The sequence below is a fragment of the Haliotis rubra genome, unplaced genomic scaffold (genome assembly GCF_003918875.1).
Source record: "Haliotis rubra isolate DU_JTF1 unplaced genomic scaffold, ASM391887v1 Scf106, whole genome shotgun sequence".
Taxonomy (NCBI): domain Eukaryota; kingdom Metazoa; phylum Mollusca; class Gastropoda; order Lepetellida; family Haliotidae; genus Haliotis; species Haliotis rubra.
The window spans coordinates 333,941-351,318 of record NW_025764959.1 but is presented as its reverse complement, the minus strand read 5'-3'; the positions used below and the strand labels follow the sequence as shown (position 1 = coordinate 351,318).

Genomic DNA, 17,378 nt, shown 5'->3' with positions numbered 1-17,378 from the left:
AGGTCAAACAGCAAGCATCAATAAGTGAGGACCATTTTGTTCTGTTATCCCTCTGGCAATGATTCGATGGTAGATTCATTCATAGATACTTTTTAAAAAAAATTTGGTAGATTAATTCATAGATACTTTAAAAAAAAAATTCATTCAGCAAGGTGAGCTACTGTAACCATCTGATTATTGCAAATCTTCCCCTTCAAGCATCTGTAACTGAGGACAAACACTGTTCTGGAATTGTCAAATGAATATTTCCCACATCACGATCACACATCGTAGCCTGCTCAGGTAGAAAGGTTGAAATCCAGTTATTCATGTCTATGTAGTGAAAACACTTTTAAGGTATTTATGAGTTACTCTTCATTTCACCTGAAAATGTCTTCAAACATTGTACCCAAGCAGGGAACAGAACCCAGGTCTTTGATGTGATGAGTGAACACTTTAACCACAAGGCTACCCTGCCACCCCCATGTCTCTGGAGGATACTTCACATGGAAATTCACTGACAGGCGCAGACATATTTTTAAAAGACAGTGACCTTAGACCCCAATGAGGATCATACAAGTACGTCCTTCAGTTCATATTGAGATAACAAGCATGGTTAAGACATTGACAACAGAATCATAACATCACATTTGTTACATAAACAAACTCCTCTACTTACAATTAGTTCGGTGAAACTGTTTTAATTCCATCAATGTTAAACATCTAGGTAGTTATTAGTAAACAATAACTGTCCTAATACTTCGGAGACATTTTTCATGAAGACGATCAACTGTAAAGAACACATGCCTTTATTTCATTAAGCCAACTGGAATTTAATAGGTTAAAAACATTCACAATCTGTTCATATCTTAAATATCATTATCCAGTATTTCTATAAAACATTTCTAAAGAAATTCCTCATTCTGCATTCAAGGGTGAGCACATTCCACAAAGCGGCTATGAAATAAAAGCCTTAAAACCCTTTCACATCCATAGATCCACAGCTGCAGTTTAAGTAAGTTTGCCATTAACATACTGCGTTCATGTTAACTGGTAAAATACTTTTTATCTATCTGAAATGTCACCTGCTTTTATGACTTAGTAGAAGCACTAGATCTTAGCCTTGAGAGTTGACTTCTTAACTTTTAAACTCAATCCTTTCTTTACTTAGGAACCATTTAAGATATGAACAGTCATGCAATGTGATAGATGTCAGAACAGGACTTCATTCTACAAACCAATCGTAGCCCTCTGACTGTCGTAAGTCCATATCATCACGTGGGTGTTATGATAATCATAGCCTTACGACCTCGTAAGTCCATATCAAGTGGGAGTTACAACAATCGTAGCCCTCTAACCATCGTAAGTCCATAATATACGGTGTGGGAGTTACGACGATAATGTTGGAGTTATGATAATCATGGTTGCAAGATTATCAGCAGTCCATGTTGTAGTATACGAGTCATGACAGTCATGGCGCTAAGATCGGTTAGTGGAACATCGCCCAAGATTTTCAAATGAAATCTAATATGACCACATGCAAATGATGAAACAAGGCTGAGTTCTAGAACGCTGACATCTAGTGGTAGTCGCAATGCATCATGGGATCTACTCGTGATGAGCGAGCAGGCAGTAACAAACTTACGTGATCTAAGTTTTCCTGGCGAGACAAGACACAAGGAATTACTGGGTGGTAAAGGTGTCCTCCAAAAACCTCAGCAAAACTAACTAATCAATGAATAAACTTTATTCTGCTTCAGACATTTAACATCACATATTTTCTGAAAGCAAAGGGTCTGTAAGAGATTGTGAGTTTTACTTTATGATCCCTTAGCAATATTCTATCAATAGCAATGCAGGGGACATCAGAACTGGGATAAATATTTTGTAACCATGTAAGGAACCGAACATGGACCTTTGGTGTGATGAGCAAACACTTTAACCTCTGCCCTACACAACCTAATACTGCAATTCTTTTGTATTTAAAGCAACACTTATAATTGGATCAGGGGAAATAATCGCTTCCTTTATATTTCTATACGTCAAATGTCAAGCTGTCTATGGACTGCATTACGATAAATGTTACAAATCTGAATCTATAACATCCAGACAGATTAAGATATATGTATATGCTGAACATCTGACAGCTTTATACAATTTCACCTAATTCCATTTGGGGTATATTTATTGATTGTTAAAGCTTCACTCAGCAGAATACCAGGTATATGACTGGATCTGTATATCTAAAAATAATAAACAGCCTCTTGTGATGCAAAACATTAGAAATACAAGCATACGAGAAGCAGCATACTGGAAATGATAGAATAATTTTGTGGTGAAATCTTGATAAAGCCATACCAATTTTATTTCTTGTTTTACGGATCCACCGGTCGTATTTTTCAAGAATAAGAACAAAAATTAATTAATTTTCCCCGCTCAAAAAATAAATCCTAATGTTTTTATTGGTCAAAAATGTAAACTTAAAAGAAAATATTTTTAAGATTGCATTTTGCCCCATATACACTTCATAAATTGCCAAAAGTAAAATACTTTTAGTATTTAGAAGGAATATTTCTTAGACTGGTGATTTTATTGTTATTTTCTTTCCCTCCTGCCTTTAGGATTTCTGAAGGCAAAAATCTGTAAAACAAGAAATAAAATTGGTCTGGCCTTATGATCAATAAATGAATGTGTATATAACTAAATTGGTGTACCTGTAATGAAAGATTTTTGATTACAAAGTGATCCAGGTGTCTGTACAGTGTGTCACGGATAATACACCTGCTTTTCATCAATTCCAGTTGTTAGCGAAACTAATGATCTGGATTGTCTTCCGAGTTCATGATGAACATGAGAGCAAATGGTCATTTATAACTGATCATACAACTCTCCGGACCCAGAGTTATGATGGCGGACATTCTAACTCAAATACAGTACTGTTGGAACTGTGTCATTCACACAATAAACTTTTGAACATTTTCTGTGTTTTTGTTAGTCAAGAATCTTTAAGATTGATATTTTAAACTAGTTGCAACATGTTTAACACGTTTTAGACATACATTGTCAAAAAACAGATTGCTCAAATAACTACCAGGTGTATGTATCTACCTTGAAAGCAGTGAACATAATCCTTGAATAGAACAATAGAGTGAGTGAGTGAGTGAGAGAGTATGGTTTTCAGACGCTTTTAGCAATATTCCAGCACAATCACGGCGGGGGACACCAGAAAAGGGCTTCACACATTGTACCCATGTGGGGAATCGAACCCGGGTATTCAGCGTGATGAGCGAACACTTTAACCACTAGGCTACCCCACTGCCCCGAATAGAACAAGAGTTGACTGTCCAGCAGTAAAGGTTCACACAATCAAGTGGAGTCTCAGCTGATGAGGATTAGAGACTTTGGTGCGATTTCCGACATATTTCTGACTTTGGTGCGTATTTCACACATAGTGTCAGCATCAGTAAGGACGTAAAGGCTCATTGACATCTGTATAAGTTCATGATGGTTTTAAACCTTCCAGTATAAATTCATGCTTCTCTCGAATAAACCTTGAGTGGCTGGAAAAAGTAACGTGGGCACTTAAGGGGAACTTGTACATTTTGTTTGTTGCAGGCCTTGGGGGTGGGTGGTAAAGGTTTGAAAATAGCACAGTTTTAACGAATGCTCCTCTTGAATTAACCCTGAGAGGTTGGAAAAAAATTGTTTTGCAGTTAATCCTCCAGTCAGTACATTGTGTTTACAGCATGCCCAGAGGGCGGGCAGTGAGTCACGTAAGTTGAACTTTGACCTACAGAAAACACTGGTAGCTATGGAAACATGAGGGTCTGCCACTCTAAAGCTAATATTGATGTTTGACTCACTGCCTATCTACAACATGACCTTGCTTTAAGAGGATACAATTTTAAATATGCAAGCTAAATTTTGTTTCATCAAACACTACACGGCCGGTGTGCGAAATACACGTTATGTCGGAAAGTCCACGTTAAATCTCATCATCATGTTTCATTACATTCAGAAGTGAGCCATTAAGGTCCATCATAAAATACAGCAGAAATAACATTTTGATTTTTCTTAAAACTTGTGTCATTTGTCTTAGCTGTGAGTGTGTAGCCAATGAGCTAGAGGAGAATCTATGACCAATGAAGAACGATATACACCACATGTATTGCACCTACATGTAATGAGAACTAAAAACAGAGATAGTTGTAAAAACAATCCATACCTCTCTTCTTCAAATATTCCGCAATAAGAGCAGCGATATGAATGTAACAATGGGCAGCCTGGAACGAAGAACGTATAAATTTAGAAACACATCAAACAATTTCTTGGCTATTTATAGCATATTCAGTCCCTACCAACTTTTTATGTAGTATAAACAGTGTTTAAAACTCTCGAAATTCACAGCCAGACAGCCGGACTGGTAACTATAGAAAATTACCAGTCCGGATACAAACTTGCCTGTCCGGTTTTCAACAATAAAAAAACTGTGACTGCCATTTCCAACTCATGCAAACTCCATTCACTGTTTGTAGGCATCACAATGAACTACATAGCACTGACAGGTAATGCACCGAGTTTAGGTAAACTGAAAGTACATGTGTTGTGATTGGTTATCATAACATGAACTGTCCAATCGTAAGTAGGTTAACATAATTTTCATAATACCTTAAACACCTCAAAGTGACAATGCGAGAACCTGTCTGATATTATGAAATATTTACTCTTAGGGGTAAAAATATCTACCAGACCACCGGACACGCTACATTTGAAATTTGACCGTCCGAGTTGAAAATAGACCGTTCCTGACGGTCGGGCAGGCGGGAATTTTAAACGCTGGTATAAAGTGAGTGAGTGAGTGAGTGCGGTTTACCATTGCCTTAAGCAATGTTCTAGTAATGTCAAAGTGAAGACTTTTGTGTATGAGTGAGTATGACTGTGAGTACATGGCTGGTTTGGGATGATGGGAGGGGAAGCATGTGCATCCCTCGAACCCACAAGATTGTTCACCCCATTCTTTGTTCCTTTTTCTCCGCACTCAGCAATGTTCCAGCTATACGGCCGGGGTCTATAAATAATTGAGTCTGGACCAGATAATCCAGTGATCAACAACATGAGCATCGCCTCTTATGACAAGCACGCGTTGCTGAAGACCAATTCTAACCCCATTCTTCACAGGTTTTATGTCAACATATCTCTGCATAATTCACACACACAACGTCAGTTATCAGCTAGTCAATTCCAGGAAGAAAATGGTTTCATCCATAAGCGATGTCAGAAACAAAATCAGGATTTCTCCATTGATGGAGACGTGTGACCAGAAATAATGTTAGTTCAGAGTTGTTTCCTGTACGTGGGGATTCATAAAACTGCAGATATTACAGTTAGAACCAGATCTAAACAAGACATGTAAACATCAAGAACTGACCTCTGAGTAGTCTCCGTTCTTGTTGTGGAGTTTGGCCATGGAGTCCAGCCATGTCTTCCTCAGTTCGGGCGTGCTGGCGTACGACTTGGCCAGGCTGTACTGCAGGTCCACCAGCAGTTCGGGGTCGTTCTCGTTCTCCTTCATCTGTGCCGTGGCCATCAGCACGGTCCGGATCCGCTTCGTCAGATCCTTGACCTCACCAGGGAAGGGAGTTTTCTGCAGCAGAAGATTCACAGACTTCTGATAACATGTTCCATGCTGCCGCACTGACGACACATGCTCACATGGTGTGTCACACCAGGCGTTTGTTTCTCTTAACATTCTATACAATCATACACGTAATATCACATGTGTCCCACTTGATCCAAAATTCAATCAAGAAAAAATACTTTTAACTTACTAAACTGAAAATATAAGTCAAATTTAATTCCTGAAAACAGTATGAACAATGTTGTTTTCCTATCATTGTCTTCAGTTATTCTAGCATCTCATTAAAAGTAAGACATAGTAAGTTGATGTTATCTGCCTGGTGAGATGAGTGATGATAAATTCCTATAATACATGAGCTACATTGTACTTCATAACTCATTTTCTGAAAAAGTCTCATTTGCAAAACTGGAAACAGTAAAAGAAAGCAAAAAAAGGGCAAGAAGTTTAACGAAGCTTGGGAAACAAAAAGAAACTTAAGTCGCAGTTCCCTTGGAATTTTCAATTATCTTCATTTGCAAAAGAGCCAGTAAGAAATCAAGGAGACCTGCAGTAGAACTCTTTGTTGAAATAATGAAAGTGTTGAAAACACCACAATCTTTCATTCCTGCAGTGTCCAGAGTGTCATGAAAAACTTTAAAAAACGTCAAAAAAGGGCAAAGTCTTTGCACAAACAGAGAAATAACACAAACAAGGAGATAAAAAAGCTTTGGATTAATGGAAAAGTCTATTTGTTTCATAGTTAATTTTGAGCGACACAAGGTGAATGTGTGCACAGCAGGTAACATCGTAAACATGTCCATACAGCAATAATAAAGTTACCAGGAGTAATAACAAAAGGCTGTTCAAAAGGCTGTTTTTTCCCCAACTTCCTGGTTGAGATAAATTGTTTGTATATCGCAATAAAGTGACCTAGCTCTGTAGGGTGTGATAACAAACACAATCAAAAGTTTAGTTTAGTTATTTTCCTTCTAAATGTTATGAGAAAAGATGTACCCAGCAGAACATGCATTCTATTTCTATGGTAACACAAATGTCACCCTCACCCCAAATTTTCCTGGACAGGGGATGTTCTATAAAATCTAAAGAAGTATTTAGCAGCTATTTCAATACTTAGAATGACAAATTCTCTCATGCTGAGGTAATTCAAAAGCATGTACATTATTTCATCCTTCAATGTTTACGGACTGATAATTTCTTTGAGTACACAGTAGTGGTGGTCCGATTAATTGAAATAATCGAAGATTGGTCGCAGAGACTAAACAACCAAGCAATCGGTCATGTTTTCTCATAATCGAACACAAACAATTTTGGAACACTTGTTTGCATTAACAAAATTGTTCACAACGTTGTTTTGTCTGTGTCATTAAATTTATGTTTCATAAACACTACGAGCTCGTACCAAGTCATGATTGAATTTATCTTGAAGACTCCAGGAAATGTATGTTTTAACATAGTAGTAATCCTTCAAAGATGCAAAACTTGCAAATACATTTTGTGCAGTTTGCAAACAGAACCCCCAAAACTTTGTTCATTAACAAACATAACAGATAAATTTGATAAATGACGCTAACCAATTATTTTCAATGATTGATCGGTTGTAATGAACTAATCATCAATTATCATATTGTAACCAATTCCCAACACTAGTGCACCGAAACCTAAGTCTGTGAGTTTGAATCCCAGTTCAGCCCAAGTGTGTACTGGGTATCTAGGTTCATCAACATTATACCCGTATTCATGGATTTCACCCATGGGGTAAAAGTCTGAGACTGCATGATCCATTCAGAGATTCCTCCAACATTAACTGACACCCCGGGATATAACAGGAATACTGCCCAAAATGGCGTTAAAAAAAGGCACACCATTAATCATGCATTAGGGGACAGCTTCAGATTACAGGAGGTTGAGGGCCATGAGAAAATGACACGGTGAAAGAAAGAAATGACACAATTCATCACAATTGTACCTATAACAAATAACAAGTCCCTTAGATATGATTCATGTGTGATCTCCAATAGGACTAACGCTTACTAGTGTTGGGAATTGGTTGAAATCTCACAATTGATGATTGTTTCATTACCAACGAACAATCATCGAAAGTTAGCGTCATTTTTCAGATTTTCCTATCCAGGTTGTTATTGCAGATATTTATAACATGATGCAACTTGTTACTTTAAAGTGATGACTAATATATCATGAACATAAACTTCCCGGAATCTTCAAGAAATATTCAGTCATGACTTTTCAGTTCATGAAGTGAGTTTTGTAAGAATTAAACACGTTTTCAGGCCCTGACAACATCTAAGATATGTTCCATTGTCAAGTTTTTCAAAGACTAAAACAGCAGTTCCAAAATCATTTATGTTCGATTATGAGAAAATGTGATCGATTGCTTGGGCTTTGGTCACTGTGATCAATCTTCGATTATTTCAATTAATCGGAACACCACTAACGCTTACAGATCATATTCCCTTCTTATCAACACAAAATATAAGTGACAAAACAAACACCTGACTCACACTTACATGACGAAGATATTGGCATGTTCAGAGACTATACTGACTGGATTGAGGTTTACATATTGTCAGCCTATTTTTCGTATCGTAACCTCTACGAAAGCAACACATCTAACACACTTTTTTTAAAGACAAAATATTGTTGTTAGATTAAGTAGAAGATAAATAGGCCAGATAAAAAGCCAGTGTTAAAGAAAATGTTAGACGAAAGATCACTTGATGGCAAAGGGTGGTACAGCTAGGTCCACCTTCTGGCAATATCTTATCTAGCTGTAGCCTCAGAGTCAGGCTGTGCTCAACTACCAATCAAGATAACATAGACATCCTGTTGTCAGCATTCATTCACACTGTAGAAGGCCTCTTTTTAGGAGACAACACTTAGAGGGCCTCTATTGCAAGGCGAGCCTCATACAGCTCTATACTGACACAAACTCTGAAAAGAGTCTTCACTGAGACCAACTCTTAAGGGCCCCTGTACTAAGACCAAAGCTGGACTTCCTCTTTATCTTTTTTTAATTAAGTGAAATACAGGTATCATCATCATCATCATCATCATCATCATCATCATCATCATCATCATCACCTACTGTCACAGGTAGTAACAAAAAGATATGCCTCATGCACAAATCGTAAGGCTGTTTGAAACCAAAATATCATTTTAAAATTATACAATAGAGCAGAGACTTCCATAAACTAAAATATTTAACCAAGAGAAGTACTCACAAATTGATGGTACAATAAATCACACACTCAATATTTCCATACCTATTCCTATTGCAATTAACTTAATGACTGACTTAATGTGACTGAGAGAGTTGAGTTTAAAGATGGGCATGTCAGCCTTTTGTGGGATGGGAGACCATAGATGATTGCCCTTGACATACATCATGAACACTGGTCAGTGATCCTAACAGAAGGTTGAAGCTGATCCTGGTACAGGTAAGGGACACAACTCTACACAGTAGATGGGCATACACAAAAACATTATTCTCTTGATGATCTGTACTTTGGTCAATGATTCTAAAATGCACTATTGATATAGCCAATATCTGTTTTTCCACTGACAAAAATACAAGATATTCTTTGATGCAATATCAAGTAAACATTTGGGCTGCTTGAGTGAGTGAGCTCAAATTTAACTTTTCATCCGCATCATTTCAGCTACATAGCGACAAGGAATCCACTATGAGGTGAATATGATACACATCACAGATATTGGATAACGAATACAAGTTTGTATAATGCATACAAAAACTAATCTGAAGTTGATGTATGATACTCTGTCTTCAGTGAAACAGTAACCAGATATAGTCTATTTTGTCTATATTATTACAAAGACCAGTGACCAAATTACTGTCAAATTATATACATAAGACTGTTAACTGTTATCCTGCCTGGATATTACAAATCTTATTTTGATAAATAACACCCACATTCAAATGAACATTCCTTTTATAAAATTTCATTACTATTTGATTCTAGTGATTATGAATAATGAACTGAATTCATGAAGGGATAAGGGTCGATTCAATACGAATACGTTATTAACCATGATAACAAATACAAAATGCAGCCTTCCTTCATAACTAAGTAGGCCCTGATACTATCTGATGCACAATATTGCAAATCCCACATTCTTCAGTGCTGAACACCTCTCTCTAAAGCAGTGTCGGGGCGATAGGGTAGCCTAGTGGTTAAAGCGTTGGCTCATCACGCCGAAGACCCGGGTTCGAATCCCCACATTGGCACATTGTGTGAAGCCCATTTCTGGTGTCCCCAGCCGTGATATTGCTGGAATATTGCTAAAAACAGCGTAAAACCATACTCACTCACTCACTCTAAAGCAGTGTCATATCATGTAAGCCTCTGATTTTCCTGTAGATGAGGGTGTTGGGGTAGTCCAGTGGTTAAAGTGTTCGCTCACCACACCAATTCCCTACATGGGTGCAATGCGTGGAGACAATTGATATTACTTGAAATATTGCTGATATATTGCTTGAAATATTACTTGAAAAATTGCTGAAATATTGCTTGAAATATTGCTGAAATATTGCTTGAAATATTGCTGAAATATTGCTTGAAAAATTGCTTGAAATATTGCTTGAAATATTGCTGAAATATTGCTTGAAATATTGCTGAAATATTGCTTGAAATATTGCTGAAAAATTGCTTGAAAAATTGCTTGAAATATTGCTGAAATATTGCTGAAAAATTGCTTGAAATATTGCTGAAAAATTGCTTGAAATATTGCTGAAAAATTGCCAAAAGTGGGGTAAAATCATACTCACTCACTGCAAAAGATTAATAGTTTCAGGACATGACCATATTAACTTGTGCTGGATAAACATTCCGTAATCTGGGTACTTGAGGTACTTCAGGTACACAGAAATATTACATTACTTACAGGACAGTGCTTCAGACTGCCAGACACAGGTCATTCACCATACAACAGAACACACAACCCAATACCGCTAGCAACAGGATAGCCTTCACTTGTGATTAAGGGGTGATGGGGTACCTTGTGTCGAAATTGTTCGCTCATGCAAGAGACAATGGGTACAAAGTGTGAAACTCATTTCTGGAGTCCCTGTTGTGATACTCCTGGAATATTGCTAAAAGTGGCAAAACACCATACTTATGACATCAAGAATGCCATCACAAACTGAACTGAGGGTGGATTCCAACCTTGTCGAACATCTTAAGTACTTATCGTGTTACCCTCCCTTACTCTCTGTGTCCCATACCTGGCTACTGAGGTAGTCACATCAGTCTATATCCCTGTCTAAGGGACCGTTCATAATTTATTTACATAATTTCTATTTATTTTATCTTAATATTTTTGGGGGTTGGGGGTTGGGTTGGGTTGTGATGATTTTAAGGAGGGTCACCCATTTAGTTCTGGGGAGGGGGGACACGGCATCAATTTTGTACATATGTACTTGGGAGTGAGGTTGTTGGTGGGGGTGGTGGGCTGTGTCACTTACTTTGTACATAAATCTTACGGGGGGTCATTCACATTGTACATGCTTCTCCATAAAAATCACCACCACCCCCACAGCCATAAATTATGAACTGTCCCTAAATGCTATTCCAACTGTGAGTTAACAGTGTGCAATAGATTTCCACTTACATAGCACTCAGAGTAAACAAATCTAGCAGATGACAAATCACAGACAGTTGTTCTTCTATATTTTTACCAACTTTGAACATTTTGTGTAATTATCAACAACATGAAGTTCAGAAACTAATCAAATCACCAACCTGTACGTCCAGGTACAACACTGACTAAATACCCATGTAGCGTATTTCAGTATAATCCACACAGTTGTACTGACACACTAGCCACTGTGCCACATTCTGTCCTATCACAACAGTTCATGTCACAGCAGAGGAAGAGGAAGTGAATATATTACGCTCCGTACAAAACACACACGTCACTGACAATCGCTACCACCTACCCTAATCACCTCCACCCAGGACACCTCACCTGTAGAATCCAGTACCGCTACCTGTACGTGTGTCCACCTAGCTCTACATCCTCGTTGAAGCGTGTCGCCCTCGCCTGGCAATAACCATAGGTGTTCTGCCTTCTTTGATTCAGTAGCCTAGTCTAGGTTAGACTCGTGTAACTGTCACAGGATCGGGAACCTCAGTTTTCAATTTATCCTCCCACCTTGTACCTATGCTAGGCAGGTGCCCATACACCAGGGACTGTATTCTGAGTGCTCACTCAAAGACAAGGTGATCCCTTTCAACATACACTATTAACTGTATATTACCTGTCATATTCCATAGAAAGTGTTTCTGAAACTTCTCACCTGTCTTTATACAGGAGCAAGGTAACCCTTCCCTATTCCCATTTAACATACCTTCACTAACTCCAGGGTATCTGTTCTGTGTGCTCACTCAAAGACAAGGTGACCCCTTGACATACAATTCAACTGCACTCTACCTGTCGTATACATAAGAAAGAGACCTCACCCTTCACACTTCGTATTCTACATAGCTTCACTAACACCAGGGGATCTGTTCTGTGTGCTCACTCACGCCCGACCTTCATGTAGATACAGAGTAACATACTAACATACTAAGAGGGGTCTACATAATTAATTTTTATTAATTAATTGCATAAAAACTTAAATTACGATTGTGCAAATGAAAAAATGAAAGTATGTACGTTTTGGAGTTAATTGGTAAGTTAAATTATTTCTTAAATTACTGCAGCAAGCCATGCTTGAAAAGATCAAAATGAATAGTGGGGAGAAATGAAATTTTGAATTTTAATAGTTTGGGTTATTTGTTTAAAATACTCTCAACAACAAATGAAGTATATATAATAAATAGCATATCTCCTGTGTCTAGTGATATATGAAGCATTTCTCATCTCATGACATTGAAAAAGGAGATGTTTTAATGTAACTTGATGAGAGATACATATTTCTCTGAACACATAAAATATCCTGTCTTCTTTTTAGGACTTGTCTAGATACAACATGTACTTGACAATTCTGTATTTAGGTCATCTTTCAGCATACTTGTATATCATTTCATCACTTTGCACATTCTACTGATTAAGGAGAGAGTAGGTATGGTTTTTGCTTACTCTTAGAGTAAGTGAGTGAGTTACGTTGTACGCCACTTTTAGCAATAGTCCAGCAATATCACAACGGGGGACACCGGAAATGGGCTTCACACATTGTACGCATGTGGGAATCAAACCCGGGTCTTCTGACTGACTGACTGACTGAGTTTGGTTTTACGCTGCTTTTAGCAATATTCCAGCAACATCGCCGCGGGGGACACCAGAAATGGGCTTCACACATTGTACCCATGTGGGGATTCGAACCCAGGTCTTCGGTGTGACGAGCCAACGCTTTAACCACTAGGCTACCCCACCGCCCCTAAACCCGGGTCTTCAGCGTGACAAGTGGACACTTTAACCACAAAGCTACCCCTATTGATTAAGGAAGAAGTGAAAATGTTAACGATATTGAATAACAGGTAACGTCGGTTGCTATCAGCATGCACAATCAGTTCCTGAAGCCAGTAATTGTGATGTATTTACTGTGTTGATTCAGATAAATTTATATTTAAAAAAATCAATAATGCAAAATTTAAAAATTAAATACAAATGATTAAACATTGAAAAAATTCTCATGAACAGTAAATAACATCACCATTCATTAACTCTGGTGCTGGCCAAGTGGTTTAAAATACAACTTTCCTATAATCATTGAGCATGTTCATTATAACTGCAATAGGTTGTTTGACTTGGTTGGTCATTATCACTTGACTGTCTGATGGGACTGACTCTAACGGCTGATGTAAGCAGAATAAAAACAGTCCTGACATTTTGGTGGGTTTGGTGAAGCTTGGGCTTTAACCTTTACCAAGGCAGACAGTTACATTTAACAGATTACAAAACTTTTGTAAAAATATTCAGAAAGTAGAAACAGCTGCGTCCTATTACCTAGTACACTATGGAAGAGTGAGTGAGTTTAGTTTTACGCCATACTCAGCACTATTCCAGCTATATGTCAGTGGTCAGTAAATAATCGAGTCTGGACCAGACAATTCAGTGATCAACATCGTCAGCATCGATCTGCGCAATTGGGATACGATGACATGTGTCAACCAAGTCAGCAAGCCTGACCACCCGATCCCGTTAGTTGCCTCTTACGACAAGCTTGGGTTACTGAAGATCAATTCATAGGTACACCGTGGAAGAAACAAGTACACAATGACATGAATACTATAAGTATCATGTGTTCTAACCATTCAAACATCTGGTAGATAAGAAAGTTACTTTCACTACTTCATTAATAACAGAAAATAATTACACATAAACGTACCAGTAAATAAGACCCTGTCAGGCTGATACCAACAATACATTGTACCTACCAGCAGAGGAGATGTTATTCCAGTAGCGGAGACAATCCCAGGTGTGGATCACCTCTCTACTGACATGGTTAACAATTGGAACAATGTTTCCAGTTTCTGATTCTACTTGTCTATTTCAGGGTGTTAAACCAAACAAAGCTGGTCAATATTTGTGACACTGTTGTCGTATTGCCTTAAAGATACTGAACAACTTTACACAGAAACAACCTCAAATATGGATTATCATTAATAACAATGGGACCCTCTACAATGTTGCCGAGGGGTATAACAATGTTGGGTTTTGTTTTCACCCAGTCAGAGATCTATTGATACAGAAAACAAACTTGCCTATGAATGAGACGTTCTTATCCTGATCGGGGAAGAATAAACATGAGCCTATCATATTAATGGACAAGTATTTCTCTCAGTTCATTGCTACACAACTGAAGCCATGTTGATCATCTCTGAATTTTAATATTTCATTCCTTCAAAGCATAATGATTTCTTTAATCTGATAGTATGTTATTCCTTATCTCCTGCCTCCTTATCCCACTGCCTCCTTATCCCCCTGCCTCCTTATCTCCTGCCTCCTTATCCCACTGCCTCCTTATCCCACTGCCTCCTTATCTCCTGCCTCCTTATCCCACTGCCTCCTTATCCACTGCCTCCTTATCCCCCACTGCCTCCTTATCCCCACTGCCTCCTTATCCCACTGCCTCCTTATCTACTGCCTCCTTATCCCACTGCCTCCTTATCCCACTGCCTCCTTATCCCACTGCCTCCTTATCCACTGCCTCCTTATCTCCTGCCTCCTTATCCCACTGCCTCCTTATCTCCTGCCTCCTTATCCCACTGCCTCCTTATCCCACTGCCTCCTTATCTCACTGCCTCCTTATCTCCTGCCTCCTTATCCCACTGCCTCCTTATCCCACTGCCTCCTTATCTCCTGCCTCCTTATCCCCTGCCTCCTTATCCCACTGCCACACAGGAAGATGTCATTGCCATGCAAACAAATCAGTCTTTAAGAAACACCAGGTAGTAACTGAAATATATCCTGCAAATACACCCATATAAATCATAGTTTCAAAAGCTCACATAAACTGGTACTCAAATGAAATGTTTTCCAAAAACATATTGCAATTATCAGTAATGATTTTAATTTTCTTGGACCCTTTTCACTGACACTAAAAAATATCCAGTATGTGTTTTGAGTGTTATATTTAATATGTCAATCAGTTCTGAAACCACATGTTTGCAAAACAGAGTTTATAAATTTCATAAATAATTAAGTGTATGTCTGTTTGTTGTTTGCTGAAATACATCAATACTCCGACCATTTGATGGTCGAATGTAAACAATCCGATCTTGACCACACAATCCAGGGACAACTTGTTTAGAAGTTGGAGTTCTGAGGAAGGATAACAATATATGGATGAATTGTAATAAAGAAGTTGTTAATCCATATATTCGACACACTAGACAGATTTGATTCGGAAGTCGCGGTGGCTGAGCCGGGTTAGGCAGCTGACTTTGTGTGCTGGCGATTAGGTGACTGACCCTAAGGGTGTGGGTTCAAATCCTGCATGGGCCTCAATCCCCAAAGTATTTTTTTTATTATAGGATATTTATACAGCACATATCCATGCACTAGTGCATGCTCCCGGCGCTGGAATTTTTTCCCAATCATTAGATGTCAATCTCAACTACATCGTTTATCAATCTCAACTCCTGGGGAGTACACAACTCTTGCAGTCAAACGAGTTATTGTGGCTTTCATCCTAACGAGGTACCCATTTACAGCTGGGTGGACTGGGACACATAGTCACAGTACTTTGTCCATGTTCACTGCCTGTTGCTGCACCCGCAACTAGGTGTTTGCACATATTCATGTGGCCACCATCTGGTCAAATACCAACAGATTCGTGGGTTCTTTTAAGTGCACAGGGTTGTGTACTGTACACTAGGGGTTGTGACAACACTGGAAAGAGTCTGCACACAAAGTTGACTCCAAGGTTTTACACCCGGTCAGGTGGGCTCGAATCCCGACACCTTAACCTCGCTGGATCACTTGCCTGGCCTTAGCCAGCTTCACTTACACAGCCCCCAAAAGTACTAAAATTTGCACTTTACTAAGAAAGTTTAATCCCAAATATAACATATGTTACATTTGACCACTTTCTAAAATGGCATTGTGTAATCACATTTGATTCTGTTGGAACTAAGAGAGGTATGTGGACTTTGATATGTAACGCAAGAAAGGCTAAATGTGTCTTCAATTGGTGCAATATATTAAAACTGGCACGTTTGGTTTTTCACATTTATGTAAAATCAGTTCCATTGGCAATATCAGACATCCAAAGCTTCTGTCCTCCGTATTTGAGTATCTTTCACTCAGTAGTCAGTAAGGTTTCTCAGGTATGACAGTGGACTGAAAATAATAATCAGGGCCTAGATTTTCGAAGCTCTCTTAACGCTAAGATAGTCGTAAGTGATACATCAACATTAACTTACAACTATCTTAGCGCTAAGAGAGCTTCGAAAATCTAGGCCCTGGACCACACAAACCTTAGTCTGTCTCACAGTCCCTGAACCACATTACTTCCCCTACTGCCTAGCCCTCTCTGCAATGCTAAGCCCTGAATGATACAAGACCAGATCTGGGATTTACCCTAAGTTCTGTATTTGAGGGTCCCTGGGACTCAAGCTTATAATTTTCAGGGGTCCTGGACAACAAAATGGGGGTTCCAGACACTTAAATATTATTACTAATACTGTTATTGTATTGTGCATCATGATCAACACTTTAATTGTTACAGTTATGAAATTGCAAATGATACCATAACTCAGCTTGTAGCAAACTCAGTGATAACTTATTGCCACTTGATTGGAATTTTTACAAAAGTATTTGGACTTTTTCTGCGTCCCTGTGGATGCTCTAATCAATTTTGTTGTGTCCACTGTCAATTTTTATGCGTATAGGACGCAGGAATTCGCATCCTGTAAATCCCTGACCAGATTTCATCAGCTTCAATCTCCCATCTCACTGGGGCTCCTTTTCAGTTTAAATGGAATTCTTTGTTACTATTAAAATTCGATATATTCTGAGACTAAGTGTTAGTCTACACAGTCCTGTAACTGATGTTATAAACAACACAGACAAAATTATCAAATTATGACTCCATAGACCAATGTGGTTTTATTAACCAGGCATGAATCCGGAATGATTTCCACAGAATTCCACAGAAAAAACTCAGACGAGAAAATTTTCCAAAGATAGCCTGCACATACATCACACTAGGTGTTACAGAGGAAAATATGAAGTGGCAATATGGAGGACTTCAAGGAAAGCTCATCAAGGGACATAA

The 17,378-nt window shown here is 38.4% G+C and overlaps 1 protein-coding gene across 16 annotated transcripts in view; it reads right to left on the bottom strand.

Moving 5' to 3' along the window:
• The window catches only part of LOC124277341 (dedicator of cytokinesis protein 9-like), a 186,773-nt gene that overhangs the window by 23,974 nt on the left and 145,421 nt on the right, over positions 1 to 17,378 (bottom strand). For 13 of the 16 annotated variants that reach the window (XM_046713045.1, XM_046713053.1, XM_046712995.1 and 10 more), the window contains 3 exons: positions 5,408 to 5,623; positions 4,205 to 4,262; positions 1,625 to 1,639 (listed from right to left, as the gene is read on the bottom strand). In XM_046713045.1, coding sequence (XP_046569001.1) covers positions 1,625 to 1,639; positions 4,205 to 4,262; positions 5,408 to 5,623 — 289 coding nt within the window. The remainder of the gene's footprint in view (positions 1 to 1,624; positions 1,640 to 4,204; positions 4,263 to 5,407; positions 5,624 to 17,378) is intronic. The other 3 variants (XM_046713012.1, XM_046713075.1, XM_046713117.1) reach the window with 1 other exon arrangement.